General features: G+C 43.3%; 1 protein-coding gene across 6 annotated transcripts in view; it reads left to right on the top strand.

The window, feature by feature from the left end:
* The first annotated feature begins 293 nt into the window (after window positions 1-293).
* map9 (microtubule-associated protein 9) overlaps window positions 294-27676 on the top strand; it is a 57037-nt gene continuing 29654 nt past the window's right edge. For 2 of the 6 annotated variants that reach the window (XM_084096533.1, XM_084096535.1), the window contains exons 1-7: window positions 795-1046; window positions 1230-1353; window positions 1521-2138; window positions 2789-2988; window positions 4390-4486; window positions 4653-4708; window positions 4934-5004. In XM_084096533.1, the coding sequence (XP_083952659.1) occupies window positions 972-1046; window positions 1230-1353; window positions 1521-2138; window positions 2789-2988; window positions 4390-4486; window positions 4653-4708; window positions 4934-5004 (1241 nt within the window). In that variant the 5' untranslated portion in view covers window positions 795-971. Of the gene's footprint in view, window positions 758-793; window positions 1047-1229; window positions 1354-1520; window positions 2139-2788; window positions 2989-4386; window positions 4487-4652; window positions 4709-4933; window positions 5005-27676 lie in introns of those variants that run through there. The other 4 variants (XM_084096532.1, XM_084096537.1, XM_084096536.1 and 1 more) reach the window with 4 other exon arrangements.

Raw genomic sequence — 27676 nt, forward strand, 5'->3', positions numbered from 1 at the left:
GGATGGTTTCAGGGTGAGTAAATCATGGGCTAATTTTCATTTTTGGGTGAACTATCCCTTTAAGTGTGTCCCTGGCATTGCAACCATTTCACAATCAGTTAAGGTTTAAAAACTCCTGTTTTTAAAAGCATGATTTTTTTTTCTTATGTGGCGTAAATGGGCTTCCATAGGTTTTCAAACCCAAAAGCCTCTGCAAATTAATTCAAATTGGATGAACTGGTAAAATTTAGGGCATTCAATGTAAAAAGCGTTTGCCACAACGTCACCACGCCCTCGTTTAAATTTTAGCCTTCGTCGTAGTAGGTTACGTAAATGGTATGTGTGATGAATGTGGTGTTGTTGAAACAGTAGAACATGTGTTTTTAAAATGTAGTAAATATGAAGAACAGCGTAAAGACCTTTTTATTAATATAAAGAACAGACCAGTGGGCATTATGGATATATTGGGAAAGGTTTTGAGTAATAGTCAGAGGATTAAGGAAGTAATAACTTTTTTAGAGGTTACAGGACTAGATCACCGGATTTAGACTATAAGAGGAGAAAGTATAGATCTGATCATCTTGGAGGTGAAGAGCTTAATGTGTAAGCTGGAGGAGCTGAACACGCAGCGCCAGCTGAAAGTGGGCTCTGATCCTAAGGGATGTTTTGTTTTTTTCGCAAATCAGATCCATCAACCATATGTACTAAGTAAACAGTAGGTGGCGGTAATACTCCTAAGGAGTCAACGGCCATGGAACAAAAAGAAGAAGAAGAAGAAGTAGGTTACGTACATTGTCATCCGGTAGTTGCTTGGTAACTCGCTTAAACAAATGGCGTCCATGATGAGTTGAGCAACGCTTGCTACCTCACATTTGTTTGGAAGCTACGTTAGGTTTTAATTGTTTGAACGGTTGATGATTGTTAAATGCTATATCTAAAACGATCATTTGCTTGTTAACAAATGATTGCATTTAAACAGTCCGTTCGATAAGATGAATGACGAGCCTTTTTCTACAACGCTTGCTTACACGAAAAGCCCTAAAACATCCAGAAGAACAACTTTTCAGGTATTAGCGTCTAATAATTAGTGTGCTTAAGTGAAATCTTTCTTTAGATTGTCAGACACATCAGCCTTTGTCTGAAAGCCTAGTGAGCTGCCTAGTTTCGAATCGAACGTTCGTAACCGCATTAATGCTCTCTAATGCAAGTCAGTATTATGTCTAAGACACGTGCATGTTGTTGAATTTCAGGATGAGCTAAAGAAAGCTGTGTCTGCTAAAGCCAACAAGCATAGTTACTCTGATGACTTTGAAGATGATGATGATGATGAAGAAGATGGTAAAAATGATGATGATGATGGTGGTGGTGATGATGGTAGGTACAGAATGGCATGCTTATCTAAATCATCTTCAAAACATGGCTCAAGTTCATGTTATAGCCTACTCAGAACTATAGGCTAAACCTTACATAGAATCAGTTTGTTTATCCCCAATAAACAGTTATTCACTTTCAATTTAATGTTGTTCTTTCCCTTTGTTCAGACATACTGAACAAACTTCTTAAAAGACAAAAACAGAAAAAGGAGAGATTTAAAGCTGGGAAGACAAAAGGCAAAATCAATGATTTCAAGCTTTCAGATGATGAAGAAGAAAATGTCAAACCCAAAAAAGTGTCTTTCATGAAAACCAAAAGAACCAGCTCACCTGTGCATTTTGAACAGCTAAACTCCATGGGAAGTGCAGATGGCCCGATTAGTTCTTTCCATTCCACCCAGTCCAGGAATACTTCTCAAAGTCCAAGCAATTCTTACACTCCAGAGAAAAATCAACAGTCAGATTCCCTTTTTTCCTCTCTATCTGACAAGTTTCAACCAGAATTCACTTTACTACAAAAGGATGAACAGTCAAAATCAGTAATGACGTTGAGGAACCAAACAGAATCTGTGGTGAGGAAGAGCCTGTCAGAATCTCCACTGCCACTAAACTCTGAGAATAGCCTATGGGAATCTTCCACCCCCCTTACATCAGAAGGCTACCAGTGGGACAGTCCAGTACCATTGCCTTCAGAAAAAGATGAGGCCAAACAAAGGATTGGTGAAGATGGTGATCTACCTATTCCTCAACCCAGGGAGAGAAGTGTTAAACCAAAACTCTCTACAGGTCAGGGCTACAGTCTTTGCATATGTGCTGCTGTTTAAGATCTGTGGTATTTTGTAAGACCAGTTATTATTACTGTTTATTATAATGCTTTTTTGGTGCTCAGTTATTAATAATGGTTCTTATTACTTTTTGATGAATAGAAAGCTCAAAATAATAGCACTTATTTGAAATAGAAATCTTTTGTAACATTTTGTAACAGTCTTTACTGTCACTTTTAAACAATTTAATGCGTCCTTGCTGAATAAAAGTATTAATTTATTTTCACCGTAGTAATGTTTCTTGAGCACCAAATCAGCATATTAGAACAATTTCTGAAGGATCACGTGACACTGAAGACTGGAGTAGCTAATGATTCTGAAAATTCAGCTTTGCCATCACAGGGCTAAAATCCATATTAAAATAGAAAACAGTTATTTTAAATTGTAATGATATTTCACAATATTACTGTTTTTGTATTGGCATCATATAAATGCATCCTTTGTGAGCATAAGAGACTTCTTTCAAAAACATAAAAAATCTTAATTATTCCAAACCTATAGACCGATAGTGTACTTCTGAAAGGTTTTCTGAGCTAGACAGATTTTTGTTTGTAAAATTGTCTCAAGAAATGTCAGAAACTAACAAATAAAATACACGTTCTTTAATTAAAGGTTACGTTGCTCAAGACATGTCACCCAGGCCCAAGCCCAGACAGAGGACAGCAAATGTGTGTGACACTGGTCAGTTAGAAGAGGAAACACAAGCAGAAACTCCTGGCTTCAGCAGAACAGCCACATCCTCTATGTCTATACCCTTCTCCAACAGATCCTCTTCTGAGAAGAGTCAAACCTCTACCACTGAAAGTGTTCAGGTGAAAATGTGTAAATGATAGAAAGAGAAAATGTGAAATAGCAGAAACCAATTTAAACGCTCGGCTGTAAATACTAAAACCCTTAAAAAAGGTGTTAAATTTTTCAATTACAGTAATGAATTTAGTGGAGTCATATGTTGACTGTTAGCGGCAGTGGCGGCTGGTGTGTTTTAAAATAGAGGAGGAACACCAATTTTTTTAAAACTGCTTTAAAACGGATTTCGTGGTCACTAATAGACAGAATATTTATTGAAAACAACATGTACATCAAGACAATATAAACATAAGTTCACCCACCTAGTCGTCCTAGCCTATCTCTTGAAGCAAAAATCCATCTTTCTGTCCTTTTAAATGTCTGTGTTATAAGAGCACGTTCTGCCTTTTAGTGAAGCTGATTGCTTTAGCCTATATCCAATTTAGGCATGGGGTCTTCCTTCATTTTTAATTAGTAGCTGTTGTTTTAATGGTAGTTTAGTAAATTTGTTTGCAATCAAATATTCAGTATCTCTACTCTCCATAGTTACATCAGCGGTAGCAGTTCAAACTAATATCACATAATTTATGTCTTGTTAATGATTGGTTTATATACCAAGGGAGGCATGCTGTAAGTGAAATACTCGATGGTGATTGGCTTTTTTTTTTTACCAACGGAGGAACAAGTCTCCGGCTATGGATTTGCCTCCCCCTCCCTTTCTCTATCCCCTCAGACTTGCGTTTCGCAGATTTGGCACATTCGGGGAAGAGGCGCGCGGTGGTTACACTTACAGTGGGGAAATTACAAACAAGAAATACACATTCTGAGACAATTTTGGGTAGGCTGTGCCTGACTTGCCTCCCCTGACGAGCTGCCACTGGTTAGCGGTAGTTAATATCTCACAACAGAGACAAGCTGATCAGGTCTAAATCCAGATTCAAGCAAATGTTTTAACAGATCCTTGTTTTTAACCCTCCAAATGCATTAAAAAAAAACCTTTATACTCCTTTTGCATTCCAGGGTGTATAGAACAGTCATAGCTTAATGTTTTTCAACTAAAACCATATTGTATATCTAATCAGTAACTTCTCATTAATGTTTTCTCATTAAAACTTCTCACAAAAGTTTTAAGGTTTTAAATGTTACCATGTCCAAACCTTTCCTTTTTTAAATGTAGACTACTTGGTCTATGAACTTGTGCTCTACAAACACATTAAAACATTACCGTAATTTGTTTGTCATTTTATTTTAATTTAAGAATTATTGTGTGTGCATGCGCAAGCATGTTTCTAAACAAAATATAGTCCCAGTGTGTGTCAGTGTAAGAAAGAGATTAAGAGATTATGTGTATTTTGACAGTCTTAACCACACCAAAAAAAAAAAGTACCTGAATCCAATAGGTGGGTTAACCCTATTTTTTACAGCAGGGTCCAGATGAACATCATGCCATGTCAGAAAAGTCCATTACACAGTCTTGTTCAACAGCAGAGCAAGTGTCTGAGGCTACAGCCACTGCAGACAGTGGTATGTGGGAATGAATTTAGACTCTTTTAATGTTCAGACTTTTACTATTGTAAAGAGATTACATTTTGGTATTGTTGATCTGTGACCTAACATCTAATATTTTAAAGTAAATTATAGTTAAGTATTTTATTAATAATTTCAAATACATTTGTAATTTTCATTCTAGTTGCCTCGGAAGAATGCAAAGAGAGAAATCACTCAACATCATTTGAAGAAAAGCATGTAAGTCTGATTAAGAGTGAAAAGATCTTGTTCTTAACGATTATTCTAAAAGATGGCTCTTCCGGAAATTGCATCTCTGTCAACAGTGAAATAAGAAACAGCTTTTATTTTCTTTGTTACTAAAGGATGCAGTGCCCTACAAATTAAGGTAAATTAACTGCCTTGTCAACATTTAAATGCTAATGCAATTCTTAATTAAATCTTTCTTCACACTTTTCCAATCAGGAGAGTTCCCAGGATGACCTTGACTACACATCAACCACACAAAGCCACATGTCTAGAAAATCCACAGACAGGTTAGTGAATTTGTTTAATGCTTAATGCTGACACAGGCAGTGATGTGCATGTGGTGAACTTCTGAAATAAGGAAGCTAAGTTTATAAAAAGTGTACATTTATTTTCCATTGATTCTCAAACATCATCTGGAGATCCATTTAACTGGACACTTAAAGGGATAGTTCACAAAAAAAAAAGTTTCTTTCAGCCTTTACTCAGCCTCGTCATTCCAAACCCTTACGTCCGTCGTTCATCTTCGAAACACAGCATCTAGGTTACTAATGTATCCCCCGTTTCCTGTAGGATGCAACGGAGACGTTAACGTCAGTGACTGACGAATTGGGATCTCACCTGAGAGCCCAAACACCTTCACGTGGTAACAGAACAAGCCAAAGCACATTTGCGAGTAAGATTTGCATCAAAAGTCACTCTCTCGCTTCTGGGTATAAGGCAATGTGCAAATACTCCCATCAAGTTTTTCGCTGAGGAGCCGAGACAGGGTCCCGAGACGGGGCCGCCAGCGGAGGTACTGGAATTGTGGCGACAGGCATTAATGTCTACGTTCCCTCCTTCAGGGAACAGGGGTTACATTAGTAACCTATACGTTCCCTATCAGTCAGTCACGTGCAATGTTAACGTCAGTGACTGACGAATTGGGAAGACGCCACAACTTCTGCCTCTTCCAGCGCCTTAAGCAAGCCAGCTGGGGGCAGAAGTAGGACAGGGCTGTGCACAGAGAATGTCAATCACTGATGTTCCATTCACCCTGAACAGTGAGACTATTGGATAACACTAGGAAAGCGTGCCTATTCCAACTGGAAAGGAACGCTACAAAGACCACATCCTGCCCATAGGGAGGTAACGTTAAGTTACACAAATGGACTGACCGTCAGGGCAGTGCTCTGTAGCAGTTCTTTTGCAAGGGAAAGACACATGCTCACCAACAGGGAAGCCATACCATGGAAGAATACACATATGTGGCCCTGGATCACAAAACCCAGTCACAAGTAGCACTGGTATGTTCGTGGTAATAGCCAACAATACATTGGATGGGTCAAATTTATTGATTTTTCTTTTATGCCAAAAATCATTAGGATATTAAGTAAAGATCATGGGCCGGTTTCACAAAGCTATTTTAGACCGGTCTATAGTGTTAGACAAGTCTAAAATTTGCTCATAGACTAGTCTAATGCAAGTTAGACTGTTTCACAAAAATAAAGACTGACTTAATTTAGACCAAATAAATTAGACACCTTACCCCCAGGCTAACTTAGGTCTAAGACTCTGTTACCTTGGCAACCAGCAATAACAATCAGTTACATTACAAACAGCCAAAAGAAAAGGGAAAATGGCTCATAATTTAAACATTTCTTCTTGTTACTACATTCTCTGCTAAATTTCCCAAGTAAAATGTCCTTGTAACTGTTGTACTCCTCCAACAAACACATATTTTCCGCTGGGGTAAACTGCACTGAGCGGTTGAATGCGCTTACTCGATCCGCCATGTTTTTTGTTTTGAAAAGTGTCTTAATTTACCCAGAATGCATTGCAGTGTAATCCTACTTAAAGGGATACTCCACCGTTTTTTCATATTAAACTATGTTATTCCCTTAACTAAGACGAGTTGATACATACCTCTCTCGTCTCAGTGCGTGCACTCAATCGCTCTGTCTTGCGGCGAAACTTTGTTAGCACTTAGCTTAGCCCAGTTCATTCAATATGGGCCAAGCAGAGAAGCTACCAAACACCTCCACGTTTTCCCTATTTAAATACAGTTACTCGCGTAGTGTAACTCGACCTAGGACGGTGACACAAAACAAAACGTTGCGCTTTTCTAAGCGTGTTAAATAGATAACTATATTGTATGGCGGAATACCATAGCAAGTGCTTGTAAGCACTTCGACTTGGCGCAGTAATATCTTCACTCGTGAAAAATCCTCTCACCGGCCCCCGCTCCCTCTAGTGAAGATATTACTGCGGCCTCGTGCCTATGGCCGAATAGGCACAAGCATGGAGCGATATCGCAAGGCCATGAGAGTAAAATTGCTTTAAAAAATACAAAAAATTTAAAAAAATGTTTTTTTTTGGTTTAGGGTGGTTGCTAGGGAGCTCTTAGTGGTTGCTAGGGTGCTGAAACTGGTTGCTAGGGTGTGGCTATGAAGATTTTAGGCCATTACTTATTGACTGCTTGATAATATAAATCCTCTGAGGGAGAGAGAGAGAGAGAGACGCAGGGGTGTCAGGCCCTTTGGAGTCTGTGTGTGTGAAAACGGCAGTTGGGATTCAAATGTTTTTAGAACTCCCCATGTAAAGTCAATGGGACTTTTTTGGCCGCTTTTTCGTCCGCTGTGCGAACATCGTACACCCGATCGCTTAGAAAAGTCATAGCACACCTCTCCTCAATGAGCCGCTCGATTTGACACTTCACTCAGGGGTCTGTGACAAACGGTGCGGGGCGAGTTTCGCGCCAAACTTTGTCCAGAATAATAATAATAAGAACTAGAATGTACATTTCCTGAAGAAAATGTGAAGTGGTGCTTGCAGTGGCAAAACTCGCCACTCGGTTGCTAGGGTGTTGTACATGATTGCATACGAGCCAACAACCATGTCTGTACGATGTTCTGGTGCAGAGATATGGCTTATTCATGTTGTTCAGGTGGTTGCTAGGGTGTTCTGTGTGGTTGCTAGGGTATTCTGGGTGGTTGCTATGGTGTTCTGGGTGGTTGCATGGTGTTGCTAGGCGGTTGCTAGGGTATTCTGGGTGGTTGCTAGGGCGTTGCTAGGGTATTCTGGGTGGTTGCTATGGTGTTGCTAGGCGGTTGCTAGGGTATTCTGGGTGGTTGCTATGGTGTTGCTAGGCGGTTGCTAGGGTATTCTGGGTGGTTGCTAGGCGGTTGCTAGGGTATTCTTGGTGGTTGCTAGGGCGTTGCTAGGCAGTTGCTAGGGTGTTCTGGGTGGTTGCTATGGTGTTGCTAGGCGGGTGCTAGGGTATTCTAGGTGGTTGCTACGGCGTTGCTAGGCAGTTGCTAGGGTGTTCTGGGTGGTTGCTATGGTGTTGCTAGGCGGTTGCTAGGGTGTTCTGGGTGGTTGCTAGGGCGTTGCTAGGCAGTTGCTAGGGTATTCTGGGTGGTTGCTAGGCGGTTGCTAGGGTATTCTTGGTGGTTGCTAGGGCGTTGCTAGGCAGTTGCTAGGGTGTTCTGGGTGGTTGCTATGGTGTTGCTAGGGTATTCTGGGTTGTTGCTAGGGCGTTGCTAGGCAGTTGCTAGGGTGTTCTGGGTGGTTGTTATGGTGTTGCTAGGCGGTTGCTAGGGTATTCTGGTGGTTGCTAGGGCGTTGCTAGGCAGTTGCTAGGGTATTCTGGGTGGTTGCTATGGTGTTGCTAGGCGGTTGCTAGGGTATTCTTGGTGGTTGCTAGGCAGTTGCTAGGGTATTCTGGGTGGTTGCTAGGGCGTTGCTAGGCAGTTGCTAGGGTGTTCTGGGTGGTTGCTATGGTGTTGTTAGGCAGTTGCTATGGTATTCTGGGTGGATGCTAGGGCGTTGCTAGGGTGTTCTGGGTGGTTGCTAGGCAGTTGCTAGGTGTTCTGGGTGGTTACTAGGCAGTTGCTAGGTGTTCTGGGTGGTTGCTAGGCAGTTGCTAGGATGTTCTGGGTGGTTGCTAGAGTTTTTTGCTGGTTACTAGAGCATTTCTAGACGTTGCTAGGGTGTTCAGGATGGTTGCTAAGGTATTTTTTTAGTTGCTATGATGTTACTAGGTGGTTGGTAGTTGTCAAAGATGGTTACTATGGAGTTTTTATAGAGTAATTAAAATCTTTAATAACGAGTGCCTTCTGTACGGCACTCGGCCTGCGGCCTCGTGCCTATGGTCGAATAGGCACAAGCATGGAGCAATATCGCAAGGCCACGAGTGTAATATTGCATTAAAAAATAAAAAAAAAAAAAAAAAAATTTTTTTTTTGGTTTAGGGTGGTTGCTAGGGAGCTCTTAGTGGTTGCTAGGGTGCTGAAACTGGTTGCTAGGGTGTGGCTATGAAGATTTTAGGCCATAACTTATTGGCTGCTTGATAATATAAATCCTCTGAGGGAGAGAGAGAGGGAGAGACGCAGGGGTGTCAGGCCCTTTGGAGTGGTGTGTGTGTGAAAACGTCGGTTGGGATTCAAATATTTTTAGAACTCCCAATGTAAAGTCAATGGGACTTTTTTGGCCGCTTTTTCGTCCGCTGTGCGAACATCGTACACCCGATCGCTTAGAAAAGTCATAGCACACCTCTCCTCAATGAGCCGGTCGATTTGATGCCTCACTCAAAGGTCTGTGACAAACGGTGCGGGGCGAGTTACGCGCCAAACTTTTGTCCGGAATAATAAGAAAAAGAAGAAGAATAATAAGTATGAGCAATAACAATAGTGATGCTTTTAAAAAAGCACCACTAACTAGAATGTACATTTCCTGAAGAAAATGTGAAGTGGTGCTTGCAGTGGCAAAACTCGCCACTCGGTTGCTAGGGTGTTGTACATGATTGCATACGAGCCAACAACCATGTCTGTACGATGTTGTGGAGCTGAAATATGGCTTCTATATGTTGCAATATGGTTGCTAGGTGGCTCTAAATGGTGGCTAGGATGTGAATACACAGTTACCATGGTGATATTTACAGACTGTTTTCCAACTGAAACTAATGAGCCAACCCCCATCTCTATACGATGTTCTGATGCAGAGATATACGTTTTGCTAAACGGTTGCTAGGGTACTCTATTTGGTTGCTAGCGAGTGGCTTGTCAGCTGCCAATGATGAAACTCCAAAGGCTTCTTGTCACTATGAATGATATAAACCAACTCCCATGCCTCTGCGACATTCAGAATGGAAGATATGCCTCTTTGGATTTTGGTTGCTAGGGTACTCTGTTTGGTTGCTAGGGAGTGGCTTGTCATCTGTCAATGATGCAATTCCAAAGGCTTCTTGTCAGTATGAATGATATAATTCAACTCCCATGCCTCTGTGACATTCAGAATGGAAGATATGCCTCTTTGGATTTTGGTTGCTAGGGTACTCTGTTTGATTGTTTTGGAGTTACTTGGCAGCTGCCAATGATGCAATTCCAAAGGCTTCTTTTCACTATGAATGATATAAACCAACTTCCATGCCTCTGTGACATTCAGAATGGAAGATATCCCTCTTTGGATTTTGGTTGCTAGGGTACTCTGTTTGGTTGCTAGAGAGTGTCTTGGCAGCTGCCAATCATGAAACTCAAAGGCTGCTTGTCAATATGAATGATATAAACCAATTCCCATGCCTCTGTGACATTCAGAATGGAAGATATCCCTCTTTGGATTTTGGTTGCTAGGGTACTCTGTTTGGTTGCTATGGAGTTGCTTGACAGCTGCCAATGATGAAACTGCAAAGGCTTCTTGTTATTATGAATGATATAAACCAACTCCCATGCTTCTGTGACATTCAGAATGGAAGATATCCCTCTTTGGATTTTGGTTGCTAGGGTACTCTGTTTGGTTGCTAGGGAGTGGCTTGTCAGCTGCCAATCATGAAACTCCAAAGGCTTCTTGTCACTATGAATGATATAAACCAACTCCCATGCCTCTGCGACATTCAGAATGGAAGATATCCCTCTTTGGATTTTGGTTGCTAGGGTACTCTGTTTGGTTGCTAGGGAGTGGCTTGTCAGCTCCCAATCATGAAACTCCAAGGCTTCTTGTCACTATGAATGATATAAACCAACTCCCATGCCTCTGCGACATTCAGAATGGAAGATATCCCTCTTTGGATTTTGGTTGCTAGGGTACTCTGTTTGGTTGCTAGGGAGTGGCTTGGCAGCTGGCAATCATGAAACTCCAAAGACTGCTTGTCAGTATGAATGATATAATCCAACTCCCATGCCTCTGTGACATTCAGAATGGAAGATATCCCTCTTTGGATTTTGGTTGCTAGGGTACTCTGTTTGGTTGCTATGGAGTGGTTTGGCAGCTGCCAATGATGAAACTCCAAAGGCTGCCTGTCAGTATGAATGATATAAACCAACTCCCATGCCTCTGTGACATTCAGAATGGAAGATATCCCTCTTTGAATTTTGGTTGCTAGGGTACTCTACTTTGTTGCTAGGGAGTGGCTTGTCAGCTGCCAATCATGAAACTCCAAAGGCTTGTTGCCACTATGAATGATATAAACCAACTCCCATGCCTCTGCGACATTCAGAATGGAAGATATCCCTCTTTGGATTTTGGTTGCTAGGGTACTCTGTTTGGTTGCTAGGGAGTGGCTTGTCAGCTACCAATCATGAAACTCCAAAGGCTTCTTGTCACTATGAATGATATAAACCAACTCCCATGCCTCTGTGACATTCAGAATGGAAGATATCCCTCTTTGGATTTTGGTTGCTAAGGTGCTCGACAATGGTTGCTAGGGAGGGGCTTGGAAGTGTTGAGGTGATTCATGATTGGCTGTTTGGTGCCCCGAGTCAAATGAGACCACCCCCATGTTTCTATGACAATTCAGTCTGGAGATATCTCTTTGAACTCTTTCAATGGAAGTCTATGGAACTTGTTGCTAAGGGGCTCTAAATGGTTACCAGGGTGTGGCTTGATAGCTTCACAATGATCTTGAGAGACTGATTGGTCGTCTGAGTAAAATGAGCCCTCCCCCTTGTCTCTATGACACTGTGATCCAGAGCTACGTTCAATACAAAGTCCCTATGCAATTTACCATAGTAGGAAAAGCATGCGTGTTTCACGGGACGTTCCTTCCCCATAGTAAGTCAATGGGGCAACTTTGGGCATCTCCTGCCCCCCAGGGGTGCAACTTTTACCCCATTGTGAGGTATGTCCTTACAGAGCCTGTCAGCCTCTTCAAATGTGGCAAATCACACGTTTCTGCAAAATCCTCGCTCAGAGCTACGTGTGGTCAAAGTTCGTCGCAATGTTAAGTCAATGGGACTTTTTTGGCCGCTTTTTCGCCCCTGGGGTGAACACCGCACCCCCGATCGCTTATAAAAGTCATAGCACACCTCTCCTTAATGAGCCGGTCGATTTGACACCTCACTCAGGGGTCTGTGACAAACGGTGCGGGGCGAGTTACGCGCCAAACTTTGTCCAGAATGGTTGCTAGGGTGTTCTGAGTGGTTGCTAGGGCATTGCTAGGCGGTTGCTAGGGTATTCTGGGTGGTTGTTAGGGCATTGCTAGGAGGTTGCTAGGGTGTTCTGGTAGTTGCTATGGTGTTGCTAGGCAGTTGCTATGGTATTCTGGGTGGATGCTAGGGTGTTGCTAGGCAGTTCCTAGGGTGTTCTGGGTGGTTGCTAGGCAGTTGCTAGGTGTTCTGGGTGGTTGCTAGGCAGTTGCTAGGGTGTTCTGGGTGGTTGCTAGGGTATTTTGGTGGTTACTAAAGCATTTCTAGACGTTGCTAGGGTGTTCAGGGTGGTTGCTAAGGTATTTTTGGTAGTTGCTTTGGTGTTACTAGGTGGTTGGTAGTTGTCAAAGATGGTTACTATGGAGTTTTTATAGAGTTTTTAAAATCTTTAATAACGAGTGCCTTCAGTACGGCACTCGGCCTGCGGCCTCGTGCCTATGGCCGAATAGGCACAAGCATGGAGCGATATCGCAAGACTACGAGTGTGATATTGCTTTTAAAAATACAAAAAAATTAAAAAAAAATTTTTTATTGGTTTAGGGTGGTTGCTAGGGAGCTCTTAGTGGTTGCTAGGGTGCTGTGACTGGTTGCTAGGGTGTGGCTATGAAGATTTTAGGCCATAACTTATTGGTTGGTTGATAATATAAATCCTCTGAGGGAGAGAGAGAGGGAGAGATGCAGGGGTGACAGGCCCTTTTGAGTCTGTGTGTGTGAAAATGTCGGTTGGGATTCAAATGTTTTTAGAACTCCCAATGTAAAGTCAATGGGACTTTTTTGGCCGCTTTTTCGTCCGCTGTGCGAACATCGTACACCCGATCGCTTAGAAAAGTCATAGCACACCTCTCCTCAATGAGCCGGTCGATTTGACACCTCACTCAGGGGTCTGTGACAAACGGTGCGGGGCGAGTTACGCGCCAAACTTTTGTCCGGAATAATAAGAAAAAGAAGAAGAATAATAAGTATGAGCAATAACAATAGTGATGCTTTTAAAAAAGCACCACTAACTAGAATGTACATTTCCTGAAGAAAATGTGAAGTGGTGCTTGCAGTGGCAAAACTCGCCACTCGGTTGCTAGGGTGTGGTACATGATTGCATACGAGCCAACAAACATGTCTGTACGATGTTCTGGTGCTGAGATATGGCTTATTCATGTTGTTCAGGTGGTTGCTAGGGTGTTGCTAGGGTGTTCTGTGTGGTTGCTAGGGCTTTGCTAGGTGGTTGCTAGGGTGTTCTGGGTGGTTGCTATGGTGTTGCTAGGCGGTTGCTAGGGTATTCTGTGTGGTTGCTAGGGCGTTGCTAGGGTGTTGCTAGGGTGTTCTGTGTGGTTGCTAGGGCTTTGCTAGGTGGTTGCTAGGGTGTTCTGGGTGGTTGCTATGGTGTTGCTAGGCGGTTGCTAGGGTATTATGTGTGGTTGCTAGGGCGTTGCTAGGCAGTTGCTAGGGTGTTCTGGGTGGTTGTTATGGTGTTGCTAGGTGGTTGCTAGGGTATTCTGGGTGGTTGCTAGGGCGTTGCTAGGCGGTTGCTAGGGTATTCTGGGTGGTTGCTATGGTGTTGCTAGGCGGTTGCTAGGGTATTCTGGGTGGTTGCTAGGCAGTTGCTAGGGTATTCTGGGTGGTTGCTATGGTGTTGCTAGGCAGTTGCTATGGTATTCTGGGTGGATGCTAGGGCGTTGCTAGGGTGTTCTGGGTGGTTGCTAGGCAGTTGCTAGGTGTTCTGGGTGGTTACTAGGCAGTTGCTAGGTGTTCTGGGTGGTTGCTAGGCAGTTGCTAGGATGTTCTGGGTGGTTGCTAGAGTTTTTTGGTGGTTACTAGAGCATTTCTAGACGTTGCTAGGGTGTTCAGGGTGGTTGCTAAGGTATTTTTGGTAGTTGCTATGGTGTTACTAGGTGGTTGGTAGTTGTCAAATATGGTTACTATGGAGTTTTTATAGAGTTCCTCAAAATCTTTAATAACGAGTGCCTTCAGTACGGCACTCGGCCTGCGGCCTCGTGCCTATGGCCGAATAGGCACAAGCATGGAGCGATATCGCAAGGCCATGAGAGTAAAATTGCTTTAAAAAATATAAATAAAATAAAAAAATGGTTTTTTTTGGTTTAGGGTAGTTGCTAGGGAGCTCTTAGTGGTTGCTAGGGTGCTGAAACTGGTTGCTAGGGTGTGGCTATGAAGATTTTAGGCCAAAACTTATTGGCTGCTTGATAATATAAATCCTCTGAGGGAGAGAGAGAGGGAGAGATGCAGGGGTGTCAGGCCCTTTGGAGTCTGTGTGTGTGAAAACGTCGGTTGGGATTCAAATATTTTTAGAACTCCCAATGTAAAGTCAATGGGACTTTTTTGGCCGCTTTTTCGTCCGCTGTGCGAACATCGTACACCTGATCGCTTAGAAAAGTCATAGCACACCTCTCCTCAATGAGCCGCTCGATTTGACGCCTCACTCAGGGGTCTATGACAAACGGTGCGGGGCGAGTTACGCGCCAAACTTTGTCCAGAATAATAATAAAAAGAACTAGAATGTACATTTCCTGAAGAAAATGTGAAATGGTGCTTGCAGTGGCAAAACTCTCCACTCGGTTGCTAGGGTGTTGTACATGATTGCATACGAGCCAACAACCATGTCTGTACGATGTTGTGGAGCTGAAATATGGCTTCTATATGTTGCAATATGGTTGCTAGGTGGCTCTAAATGGTTGCTAGGGTGTGAATACACAGTTACCATGGTGATATGTACAGACTGTTTTACAACTGAAACTAATGAGCCAACCCCCATCTCTATACAATATTCTGATGCAGAGATGTAGGTCTTGTAAAATGGTTGCTAGGCTACTCTGTTTGGTTGCTATGGAGTTGCTTGGCAGCTGCTGATGATGAAACTGCAAAGGCTTCTTGTCAGTATGAATGATATAAACCAACTCCCATCTCTATACGATGTTCTGATGCAGAGATATACGTTTTGCTAAACGGTTGCTAGGGTACTCTGTTTGGTTGCTAGGGAGTAGCGTGGCAGCTGCCAATCATGAAACTCCAAAGGCTGCTTGTCAGTATGAATGATATAATCCAACTCTCATGCCTCTGCGACATACAGAATGGAAGATATCCCTCTTTGGATATTGGTTGCTAGGGTACTCTGTTTGGTTGCTAGGGAGTGGCTTGTCAGCTGCCAATCATGAAACTCCAAAGGCTGCTTGTCAGTATGAATGATATAAACCAACTCCCATGCCTCTGCGACATTCAGAATGGAAGATATGCCTCTTTGGATTTTGGTTGCTAGGGTACTCTGTTTGGTTGCTATGGAGTTACTTGGCAGCTGCCAATGATGCAATTCCAAAGGCTTCTTGTCACTATGAATGATATAAACCAACTCCCATGCCTCTGTGACATTCAGAATGGAAGATATCCCTCTTTGGATTTTGGTTGCTAGGATACTCTGTTTGGTTGCTAGGGAGTGGCTTGGCAGCTGCCACTGATGAAACTGCAAAGGCTTCTTGTCATTATGAATTATATAAACCAACTCCCATGCCTCTGTGACATTCAGAATGGAAGATATCCCTCTTTGTATTTTGGTTGCTAGGGTACTCTGTTGGTTGCTAGGGAGTGGCTTGGCAGCTGCCAATCATGAAACTTCAAAGGCTGCTTGTCAGTATGAATGATATAAACCAACTCCAATCTCTATACGATGTTCTGATACAGAGATATTCGTTTTGCTAAACGGTTGCTAGGGTACTCTGTTTGGTTGCTAGGGAGAGGCTTGGCAGTTGCCAATGATGAATCTGCAAAGGCTTCTTGTCACTATGAATGATATAAACCATCTCCCATTTCTCTGTGACATTCAGAATGGCAGATATCCCTCTTTGGATTTTGGTTGCTAAGGTACTCTGTTTGGTTGCTATAGAGTGGCTTGGCAGATGCCAATTATGAAACTGCAAAAGCTTCTTGTCACTATGAATGATATAAACCAACTCCCATGCCTCTGTGATATTCATAATGGAAGATATCCCTCTTTGGATTTTGGTTGCTAAGGTGTTCGACAATGGTTGCTAGGGAGGGGCTAGGAAGTGTTGAGGTGATTCATGATTGGCTGTTTGCTGCCCCGAGTCAAATGAGACCACCCCCATGTTTCTATGACAATTCAGTCCGGAGATATCTCTTTGAACTCTTTCAATGGAAGTCTATGGAACTTGTTGCTAAGGGGCTCTAAATGGTTGCTAGGGCGTGGCTTGATAGCTTCACAATGATCCTGAGAGACTGATTGGTCGTCTGAGTAAAATGAGCCCGCCCCCTTGTCTCTATGACACTGTGATCAGGAGCTATGTTCAATACAAAATCCCTATGCAATTTACCATAGTAGGAAAAGCATGTGAGTTTCACAGGACGTTCCTTCCCCATAGTAAGTCAATGGGGCAACTTTGGGCAGCTTCTGCCCCCCAGGGCTACAACTTTTACCCCATTGTGAGGTATGTTCTTACAGAGCCTGTCAGCCTCTTCAAATGTGGCAAATCACAAGTTTATGTGAAATCCTCGCTCTGAGCTAGGAGTCGTCAAAGTTTGTCGCAATGTTAAGTCTATGGGACTTTTTTGGCCGCTTTTTCGCCCCTGGGGCAAACATCGCACCCCCGATCGCTTATAAAAGTCATAGCACACCTCTCCTCAATGAGCCGGTCGATTTGACACCTCACTCAGGGGTCTGAGACAAATGGTGCGGGACGAGTTACGCGCCAAACTTTGTCCAGAATAAAAATAAGAATAATAACTAGAATGTACATTTCCTGAAGAAAATGTGAAGTGGTGCTTGCAGTGGCAAAACTCGCCACTCGGTTGCTAGAGTGTGGTACATGATTGCATACGAGCCAACAAACATGTCTGTACGATGTTCTGGTGCTGAGATATGGCTTATTCATGTTGTTCAGGTGGTTGCTAGGGTGTTGCTAGGGTGTTCTGTGTGGTTGCTAGGGCATTGCTAGGGTATTCTGGGTGGTTGCTATGGTGTTGCTAGGCGGTTGCTAGGGTATTCTGGGTGGTTGCTATGGTGTTGCTAGGCGGTTGCTAGGGTATTCTGGGTGGATGCTAGGCGGTTGCTAGGGTATTCTTGGTGGTTGCTAGGGCGTTGCTAGGCAGTTGCTAGGGTGTTCTGGGTGGTTGCTATGATGTTGCTAGGCGGTTGCTAGGGTATTATGGGTGGTTGCTAGGCGGTTGCTAGGGTATTCTTGGTGGTTGCTAGGCAGTTGCTAGGGTGTTCTGGGTGGTTGCTATGGTGTTGCTAGGCGGGTGCTAGGGTATTCTGGGTGGTTGCTACGGCGTTGCTAGGCAGTTGCTAGGGTGTTCTGGGTGGTTGCTATGGTGTTGCTAGGCGGTTGCTAGGGTATTCTGGGTGGTTGCTAGGGCGTTGCTAGGCAGTTGCTAGGTTATTCTGGGTGGTTGCTAGGCGGTTGCTAGGGTATTCTTGGTGGTTGCTAGGGCGTTGCTAGGCAGTTGCTAGGGTGTTCTGGGTGGTTGCTATGGTGTTGCTAGGCGGTTGCTAGGGTATTCTGGGTTGTTGCTAGGGCGTTGCTAGGCAGTTGCTAGGGTGTTCTGGGTGGTTGTTATGGTGTTGCTAGGCGGTTGCTAGGGTATTCTGGGTGTTTGCTAGGGCGTTGCTAGGCAGTTGCTAGGGTATTCTGGGTGGTTGCTATGGTGTTGCTAGGCGGTTGCTAGGGTATTCTGGGTGGTTGCTATGGTGTTGCTAGGTGGTTGCTAGGGGTATTCTGGGTGGTTGCTAGGCGGTTGCTAGGGTATTCTTGGTGGTTGCTATGCAGTTGCTAGGGTATTCTGGGTGGTTGCTAGGTCGTTGCTAGGCAGTTGCTAGGGTGTTCTGGGTGGTTGCTATGGTGTTGCTAGGCAGTTGCTATGGTATTCTGGGTGGATGCTAGGGCGTTGCTAGGGTGTTCTGGGTGGTTGCTAGGCAGTTGCTAGGTGTTCTGGGTGGTTACTAGGCAGTTGCTAGGTGTTCTGGGTGGTTGCTAGGCAGTTGCTAGGATGTTCTGGGTGGTTGCTAGAGTTTTTTGGTGGTTACTAGAGCATTTCTAGACGTTGCTAGGGTGTTCAGGGTGGTTGCTAAGGTATTTTTGTTAGTTGCTATGGTGTTACAAGGTGGTTGGTAGTTGTCAAATATGGTTACTATGGAGTTTTTATAGAGTTGTTAAAATCTTGAATAACGAGTGCCTTCAGTACGGCACTCGGCCTGCGGCCTCGTGCCTATGGCCGAATAGGCACAAGCATGGAGCGATATCGCAAGGCCACGAGAGTAAAATTGCTTTAAAAAATAAAAAAAATGTAAAAAAATGTTTTTTTTTGGTTTAGGGTGGTTGCTAGGGAGCTCTTAGTGGTTGCTAGGGTGCTGAAACTGGTTGCTAGGGTGTGGCTATGAAGATTTTAGGCCATTACTTATTGTCTGCTTGATAATATAAATCCTCTGAGGGAGAGAGAGAGGGAGAGACGCAGGGCTGTCAGGCCCTTTGGAGTCTGTGTGTGTGAAAACGTCGGTTGGGATTCAAATATTTTTAGAACTCCCAATGTAAAGTCAATGGGACTTTTTTGGCCGCTTTTTCGTCCGCTGTGCGAACATCGTACACCCGATCGCTTAGAAAAGTCATAGCACACCTCTCCTCAATGAGCCGCTCGATTTGACGCCTCACTCAGGGGTCTGTGACAAACGGTGCGGGGCGCATTACGCGCCAAACTTTTGTCCAGAATAATAAAAAGAAGTAAAAGAATAATAACTAGAATGTACATTTCCTGAAGAAAATGTGAAGTGGTGCTTGCAGTGGCAAAATTCGGCACGGTTGCTAGGGTGCAGTTAGCTAAGTTTTAGCAAGATGATAACATGATAAGCATATGACTAATATAATGCATGGTTGCTAGGGTGTTCTGGGTGGTTGCTATGGACTTGCTAGGTGGTTGCTAGAGTATTCTGGGTGGTTGCTAGGGCTTTGCTAGGTGGTTGCTAGGGTGTTCTGGGTGGTTGCTATGGTGTTCTGGGTGGTTGCTATGGTGTTGCTAGGCGGTTGCTAGGGTATTCTGGGTGGTTGCTAGGCGGTTGCTAGGGTATTATTGGTGGTTGCTAGGGCGTTGCTAGGCAGTTGCTAGAGTATTCTGGGTGGTTGCTATGGTGTTGCTAGGCGGTTGCTAGGGTATTCTGGGTGGTTGCTAGGGCGTTGCTAGGCAGTTGCTAGGGTATTATGGGTGGTTGCTATGGTGTTGCTAGGTGGTTGCTAGGGTATTCTGGATGGTTGCTAGGGCGTTGCTAGGCAGTTGCTAGGGTATTCTGGGTGGTTGCTATGGTGTTGCTAGGCGGTTGCTAGGGTATTCTGGGTGGCTGATATGGGGTTGCTAGGTGGTTGCTAGGGTGTTCTGGGTGGTTGCTATGGTGTTGCTAGGCAGTTGCTATGGTATTCTGGGTGGATGCTAGGGCATTGCTAGGCAGTTGCTAGGGTGTTCTGGGTGGTTGCTAGGCAGTTGTTAGGTGTTCTGGGTGGTTGCTAGGCAGTTGCTAGGTGTTCTGGGTGGTTGCTAGGCAGTTGCTAGGGTGTTCAGGGTGGTTGCTAAGGTATTTTTGTTAGTTGCTATGGTGTTACTAGGTGGTTGGTAGTTGTCAAATATGGTTACTATGGAGTTTTTATAGAGTTCTTAAAATCTTTAATAACGAGTGCCTTCAGTACTATGGCCGAATAGGCACAAGCATGGAGCGATATCGCAAGGCCATGAGAGTAAAATTGCTTTAAAAAATAAAAAAAAATAAAAATATATATTTTTTTGTTTTAGGGTGGTTGCTAGGGAGCTCTTAGTGGTTGCTAGGGTGCTGAAACTGGTTGCTAGGGTGTGGCTATGAAGATTTTGGGCCATAACTTATTGGCTGCTTGATAATATAATCCAAAGATATAGCAACGCGAGTCAGATCAGTTTGAGTGTCTGAGCCGAGTTTGGAGTATGTAGAGTTAAAGCTCTAGGAGGAGTTTCATATAGAAATTTTAGTCTCGGAATAATAATAATAACTAGATGCGAAAGTTCGTCGAGACAAACTTTAAGTTGGCTTGAGAAAGTTTGGAGCAGAACGTTTTTTTGCTAGGCGGTTGCTAGGATGTTATAGGTGGTTGCTATGGTGTTGCTAGGGTATTTTGGGCGGTTGCTAGGGTGTTCTGGGTGGTTGCTAGGTTTTTGCTAGGGTGTCCTGGGTGGTTGCTAAGGTCTTTTGGGTGGTTGCTAGGGTGTTCTAGGTGGTTGCTAGGGTATTCTGGGTGGTTGCTAGGCGGTTGCTAGGGTTTTCTGGGTGGTTGCTAGGCTGTTTTGGGTGGTTGCTAGGGTATTCTGGGTGGTTGCTAGGCAGTTGCTAGGATATTTCTGATGGTTGCTAGGGTCTTTTGGGTGGTTGCTAGGCAGTTGCTAGGATATTTTGGGTGGTTGCTAGGGTCTTTTGGGTGGTTGCTAGGCGGTTGCTAGGATATTTTAGGTGGTTGCTAGGGTGTTTTGGGTGGTTGCTAGGCGGTTGCTAGGGTGTTTTGGGTGGTTGCTAGGATGTTTTGGGTGGTTGCTAGGGTCTTTTGGGTGGTTGCTAGGCGGTTGCTAGGGTGTTTTGGGTGGTTGCTAGGATATTTTGGGTGGTTGCTAGGGTCTTTTGGGTGGTTGCTAGGCGGTTGCTAGGGTGTTTTGGGTGGTTGCTAGGGTCTTTTGGGTGGTTGCTAGGGTATTTTGGGTGGTTGCTAGGCGGTTGCTAGGGTGTTTTGGGTGGTTGCTAGGGTGTTTTGGTTGGTTGCTAGGGTGTTCTGGGTGGTTGCTAGGGTCTTTTGGGTGGTTGCTAGGGTGTTCTGGGTGGTTGCTAGGGTCTTTTGGGTGGTTGCTAGGCGGTTGCTAGGGTGTTTTGGGTGGTTGCTAGGATATTTTGGGTGGTTGCTAGGGTCTTTTGGGTGGTTGCTAAGCGGTTGCTAGGGTGTTTTGGGTGGTTGCTAGGATATTTTGGGTGGTTGCTAGGTGGTTGCTAGGGTCTTTTGGGTGGTTGCTAGGCGGTTGCTAGGGTGTTTTGGGTGGTTGCTAGGATATTTTGGGTGGTTGCTAGGATATTTTGGGTGGTTGCTAGGGTGTTCTGGGTGGTTGCTAGGCGGTTGCTAGGGTGTTCTGGGTGGTTGCTATGGTATTCAGGGCGGTTGATATGGTGTTACTAGGTGGTTGGTAGTTGTCACAGATGGTTACTATGGAGTTTTTATAGAGTTCTTAGCATGATCTTGGCATGATTTAACACTTAACTAATTGCTATTAGCATTTAGCTATTCATTGCTAGCATGTGTAGCATGTTGGAAGTGCTGTTTGCTAGCATGAGTCAAAAGAGCCAAAACTCATCTCTATACGATGTTCTGATACAGAGATATAGGTCTTGCAAAACGGTTGCTAGGGTACTCAAGTTTGGTTGCTATGGAGTTGCTTGGGAGCTGGAAGATTTAAACTTAAGAAGTTTATAGTGGTTTGAAGTTTACAGTAGTTTGAAGTTTGACAGATAGATAAATAAGTTAGATAGACACACACACACACACACACACACACACAAACACACACACACACACACACTAACTCGCTCACACACTCACTCATAAACTCAGTGTGTGTGTCTGAGTTTAGAGTTTATAAGTGTATACATTGATGAGTTTATAAGTGTATGAGTTCTTGAGTTTTGAGTTTATAAGTTTAAATCAGTTTAGAGTTTATAAGTTTAAATGAGATTAAGAGTTCAGAGTTTATTAATTTATGAGTTTAAGAGTTCATAAGTTTATGAATTCATGAGTTTATAAGTTAATTAGTTTATAAGTGTTTATAGTTTAGAGTTTATTAGTTTAAATGAGTCTCATTGGCTAATATAGTATATAGAACGGCAGTTTGGTTTAGTCTTCAAGGTATTTAGATTTGAATTTTCGTCGGTTGGTGAGTTTGAATCTGGATTTGAATTGGGAGTTGGGAGTTTTTCCGAGTTTTGATCGTCATTTTTAGGAAAACCGTAAGTCCGATCAGTCTGAAAAGATATAGCAACTAACTTCAGATCAGTTTGAGTGTCTGAGCCGAGTTTGGAGTATGTAGAGTTAAAGCTCTAGGACGAGTTTGAGTCAACAGTTTTTAACAGAAGAATAATAATAAGAACTAGAATGTACATTTCCTGAAGAAAATGTGAAGTGGTGCTTGCAGTGGCAAAACTCGCCACTCGGTTGCTAGGGTGTCGTACATGATTGCATACGAGCCAACAACCATGTCTGTACGATGTTGTGGAGCTGAAATATGGCTTCTATATGTTGCAATATGGTTGCTAGGTGGCTCTAAACGGTTGCTAGGGTGTGAATACACAGTTACCATGGTGATATTTACAGACAGTTTTCCAACTGAAACTAATGAGCCAACCCCCATCTCTATACAATATTCTGATGCAGAGATGTAAGTCTTGTAAAATGGTTGCTAGGGTACTCTGTTTGGTTGCTATGGAGTTGCTTAGCAGCTGCTAATGATGAAACTGCAAAGGCTTCTTGTCAGTATGAATGATATAAACCAACTCCCATCTCTATACGATGTTCTGATGCAGAGATATACGTTTTGCTAAACGGTTGCTAGGGTACTCTGTTTGGTTGCTAGGGAGTAGCTTGGCAGCTGCCAATCATGAAACTCCAAAGGCTGCTTGTCAGTATGAATGATATAATCCAACTCCCATGCCTCTGTGACATACAGAATGGAAGATATCCCTCTTTGGATTTTGGTTGCTAGGGTACTCTGTTTGGTTTCTATGGAGTGGCTTGGCAGCTGCCAAAGATGCAATTCCAAAGGCTGCTTGTCACTATGAATGATATAAACCAACTCCCATGCCTCTGCGACATTCAGAATGGAAGATATGCCTCTTTGGATTTTGGTTGCTAGGGTACTCTGTTTGGTTGCTAGGGAGTGGCTTGTCAGCTGCCAATCATTAAAGTCCAAAGGCTTCTTGTCACTATGAATGATATAAACCAACTCCCATGCCTCTGTGACATTCAGAATGGAAGATATCCCTCTTTGGATTTTGGTTGCTAAGGTGCTCGACAATGGTTGCTAGGGAGGGGCTTGGAAGTGTTGAGGTGATTCATGATTGGCTGTTTGCTGCCCTGAGTCAACTGAGACCACCCTCATGTTTCTATGACAATTCAGTCTGGAGATATCTCTTTGAACTCTTTCAATGGAAGTCTATGGAACTTGTTGCTAAGGGGCTGTAAATGGTTGCTAGGGCGTGGCTTGATAGCTTCACAATGATCCTGAGAGACTGATTGGTCGTCTGAGTAAAATGAGCCCTCCCTTTTGTCTCTATGACACTGTGATCCAGAGCTACGTTCAATACAAAGTCCCTATGCAATTTACCATAGTAGGAAATGCATGTGTGTTTCACGGGACGTTCCTTCCCCATAGTAAGTCAATGGGGCAACTTTGGGCATCTCCTGCCCCCCAGGGGTGCAACTTTTACCCCATTGTGAGGTATGTTCTTACAGAGCCTGTTAGCCTCTTCAAATGTGGCAAATCACACGTTTCTGCGAAATCCTCGCTCAGAGCTACGTGTGGTCAAAGTTCGTCGCAATGTTAAGTCAATGGGACTTTTTTGGCCGCTTTTTCGCCCCTGGGGCGAACACCGCACCCCCGATCGCTTATAAAAGTCATAGCACACCTCTCCTTAATGAGCCGGTCGATTTGACACCTCACTCAGGGGTCTGTGACAAACGGTGCGGGCCGAGTTACGCGCCAAACTTTTGTCCAGAATAATAAAAAGAATAATAATAAGTATGAGCAATAACAATAGTGATGCCTTGCTTTCAGCAAGCACCACTAATAATAAGTTTAAATTGGATTTCAATATGTTGGCTCTCTCAAGCCAACTTAACTAGAATGTACATTTCCTGAAGAAAATGTGAAGTGGTGCTTGCAGTGGCAAAACTCGCCACTCAGTTGCTAAAGTGTGGTACATGATTGCATACGAGCCAACAAACATGTTTGTACGATGTTCTGGTGCTGAGATATGGCTTATTCATGTTGTTCAGGTGGTTGCTAGGGTGTTCTGTGTGGTTGCTAGGGCTTTGCTAGGTGGTTGCTAGGGTGTTCTGGGTGGTTGCTATGGTGTTCTGGGTGGTTGCTATGGCGTTGCTAGGCGGTTGCTAGGGTATTCTGGGTGGTTGCTAGGGTGTTGCTAGGCAGTTGCTAGGGTATTCTGGATTGCTATGGCGTTGCTAGGCAGTTGCTAGGGTATTCTGGGTGGTTGCTAGGGCGTCGCTAGGCAGTTGCTAGGGTGTTCTGGGTGGTTGCTATGGTGTTGCTAGGCGGTTGCTAGGGTATTCTGGGTGGTTGCTAGGACGTTGCTAGGCGGTTGCTAGGGTATTCTGGGTGGTTGGTAGGCGGTTGCTAGGGTATTCTTGGTGGTTGCTATGGTGTTGCTAGGCGGTTGCTAGGATATTCTGGGTGGTTGCTAGGCGGTTGCTAGGGTATTCTTGGTGGTTGCTAGGGCGTTGCTAGTTGGTTGCTAGGCTGTTCTGGGTGGTTGCTATGGTGTTGCTAGGCGGTTGCTAGGGTATTCTGGGTGGTTGCTAGGGCGTTGCTAGGTGGTTGCTAGGGTATTCTGGGTAGTTGCTATGGTGTTGCTAGGCGGTTGCTAGGGTATTCTGGGTGGTTGCTAGGTGGTTGCTAGGGTATTCTTGGTGGTTGCTAGGGCGTTGCTAGGGTGTTCTGGGTGGTTGCTATGGTGTTGCTAGGCAGTTGCTATGGTATTTTGGGTGGATGCTAGGGCGTTGCTAGGCAGTTGCTAGGGTGTTCTGGGTGGTTGCTATGCAGTTGCTAGGTGTTCTGGGGGGTTGCTAGACAGTTGCTAGGGTGTTCTGGGTAGTTGCTACGGTATTTTTGGTGGTTACTAGAGCGTTTCTCGACGTTGCTAGGGTGTTCAGGATGGTTGCTAAGGTATTTTTTTTTAGTTGCTATGGTGTTACTAGGTGGTTGGTAGTTGTCAAAGATGGTTACTATGGAGTTTTTATAGAGTTATTAAAATCTTTAATAACGAGTGCCTTCAGTACGGCACTCGGCCTGCGGCCTCGTGCCTATGGCCGAATAGGCACAAGCATGGAGCGATATCGCAAGGCCACGAGAGTAAAATTGCTTTAAAAAATAAAAAAAATATACAAAAAATTTTTTTTTTGGTTTAGGGTGGTTGCTAGGGAGCTCTTAGTGGTTGCTAGGGTGCTGAAACTGGTTGCTAGGGTGTGGCTATGAAGATTTTAGGCCATTACTTATTGGTTGCTTGATAATATAAATCCTCTGAGGGAGAGAGAGAGGGAGAGATGCAGGGGTGTCAGGCCCTTTGGAGTCTGTGTGTGTGAAAACGTCGGTTGGGATTCAAATATTTTTAGAACTCCCAATGTAAAGTCAATGGGACTTTTTTGGCCGCTTTTTCGTCCGCTGTGCGAAAATCGTACACCCGATCGCTTAGAAAAGTCATAGCACACCTCTCCTCAATGAGCCGGTCGATTTGACACCTCACTCAGGAGTCTGTGACAAACGGTGCGGGGCGAGTTACGCGCCAAACTTTGTCCAGAATAATAATAAAAAAAAGAATAATAATAAGTATGAGCAATAACAATAGTGATGCCTTGCTTTCAGCAAGCACCACTAATAAGTATGAGCAATAACAATAGTGATGCTTTCAAAAAAGCACCACTAATAATAAGTATGCAAGAGAACACTAATGATGCCTTGCTTTCAGCAAGCACCATTAATAAGAATAATAAGTATGAGCAATAACAATAGTGATGCTTTCAAAAAAGCACCACTAATAAGTATGAGCAATAACAATAGTGATGCTTTCAAAAAAGCACCACTAATAAGTATGAGCAATAACAATAGTGATGCCTTGCTTTCAGCAAGCACCACTAATAAGTATGAGCAATAACAATAGTGATGCCTTGCTTTCAGCAAGCACCACTAATAAGTATGAGCAATAACAATAGTGATGCCTTGCTTTCAGCAAGCACCACTAATAAGTATGAGCAATAACAATAGTGATGCTTTTAAAAAAGCACCACTAATAATAAGTATGAGCAATAACAATAGTGATGCTTTCAAAAAAGCACCACTAATAATAAGTATGCAAGAGAACAATAGTGATGCCTTGCTTTCAGCAAGCACCACTAATAAGAATAATAAGTATGAGCAATAACAATAGTGATGCCTTGCTTTCAGCAAGCACCACTAATAATAATAAGTATGAGCAATAACAATAGTGTTGCTTCGCCTTTGGCAAGCACCACTAATAATAATAATAATAAGTATGCAAGAGAACACTAATGATGCCTTGCTTTCAGCAAGCACCATTAATAAGTATGAGCAATAACAATAGTGATGCTTTCAAAAAAGCACCACTAATAATAAGTATGCAAGAGAACACCAATGATGCCTTGCCTTTGGCAAGCACCATTAATAATAATAAGTATGCAAGAGAACACTAATGATGCCTTGCTTTCAGCAAGCACCATTAATAAGTATGAGCAATAACAATAGTGATGCCTTGCTTTCAGCAAGCACCACTAATAATAATAAGTATGAGCAATAACAATAGTGATGCCTTGCTTTCAGCAAGCACCACTAATAATAAGTATGAGCAATAACAATAGTGATGCCTTGCTTTCAGCAAGCACCACTAATAAGTATGAGCAATAACAATAGTGATGCCTTGCTTTCAGCAAGCACCACTAATAAGTATGCAAGAGAACACTAATGATGCCTTGCCTTTATAAGTATGGAGGATAACAATAGTGATGCCTTGCTTTCAGCAAGCACCACTAATAAGAATAATAAGTATGAGCAATAACAATAGTGATGCCTTGCTTTCAGCAAGCACCACTAATAAGAATAATAATAATAAGTATGAGCAATAACAATAGTGATGCCTTGCTTTCAGCAAGCACCACTAGTAAGTATGAGCAATAACAATAGTGATGCCTTGCTTTCAGCAAGCACCACTAATAATAAGTATGAGGAATAACAATAGTGATGCCTTGCTTTCAGCAAGCACCACTAATAAGTATGAGCAATAACAATAGTGATGCTTTGCTTTCAGCAAGCACCACTAATAATAAGTATGCAAGAGAACACTAGTGATGCCTTGCTTTCAGCAAGCACCACTAATAATAAGTTTAAATAGGATTTCAGTAAGTTGGCTTTCTCAAGCCAACTTAATAACCTATAGCAGTATAAATCTTCCAAAAGATTTCAGTAACAACTAAGCTAGAGAAAAATATATTGATTATCATGTTACTTCAAATGTTTCCATTCGTTATGATGATATGAAATGAGATAATAGTAAAAACATGAAGCCGTTTGCTTTTCAAACGCGATCGCGATCCAAAATATGATACATTCAAACGCGATCGCACTGCAAAGTATGATACATTCAAACGCGAACGCGCTGCAAAATATGATACATTCAAACGCGATCGCGCTCAAATATAAAACATTATGGTTACCATATACATATCTACGTTTGAGCAGATATCCACAAACACAGTAA

This window comes from Abramis brama, assembly GCF_963993115.1.
Source record: "Abramis brama genome assembly, chromosome: 2".
In the NCBI taxonomy this organism is placed as follows: Eukaryota; Metazoa; Chordata; class Actinopteri; order Cypriniformes; family Leuciscidae; genus Abramis; species Abramis brama.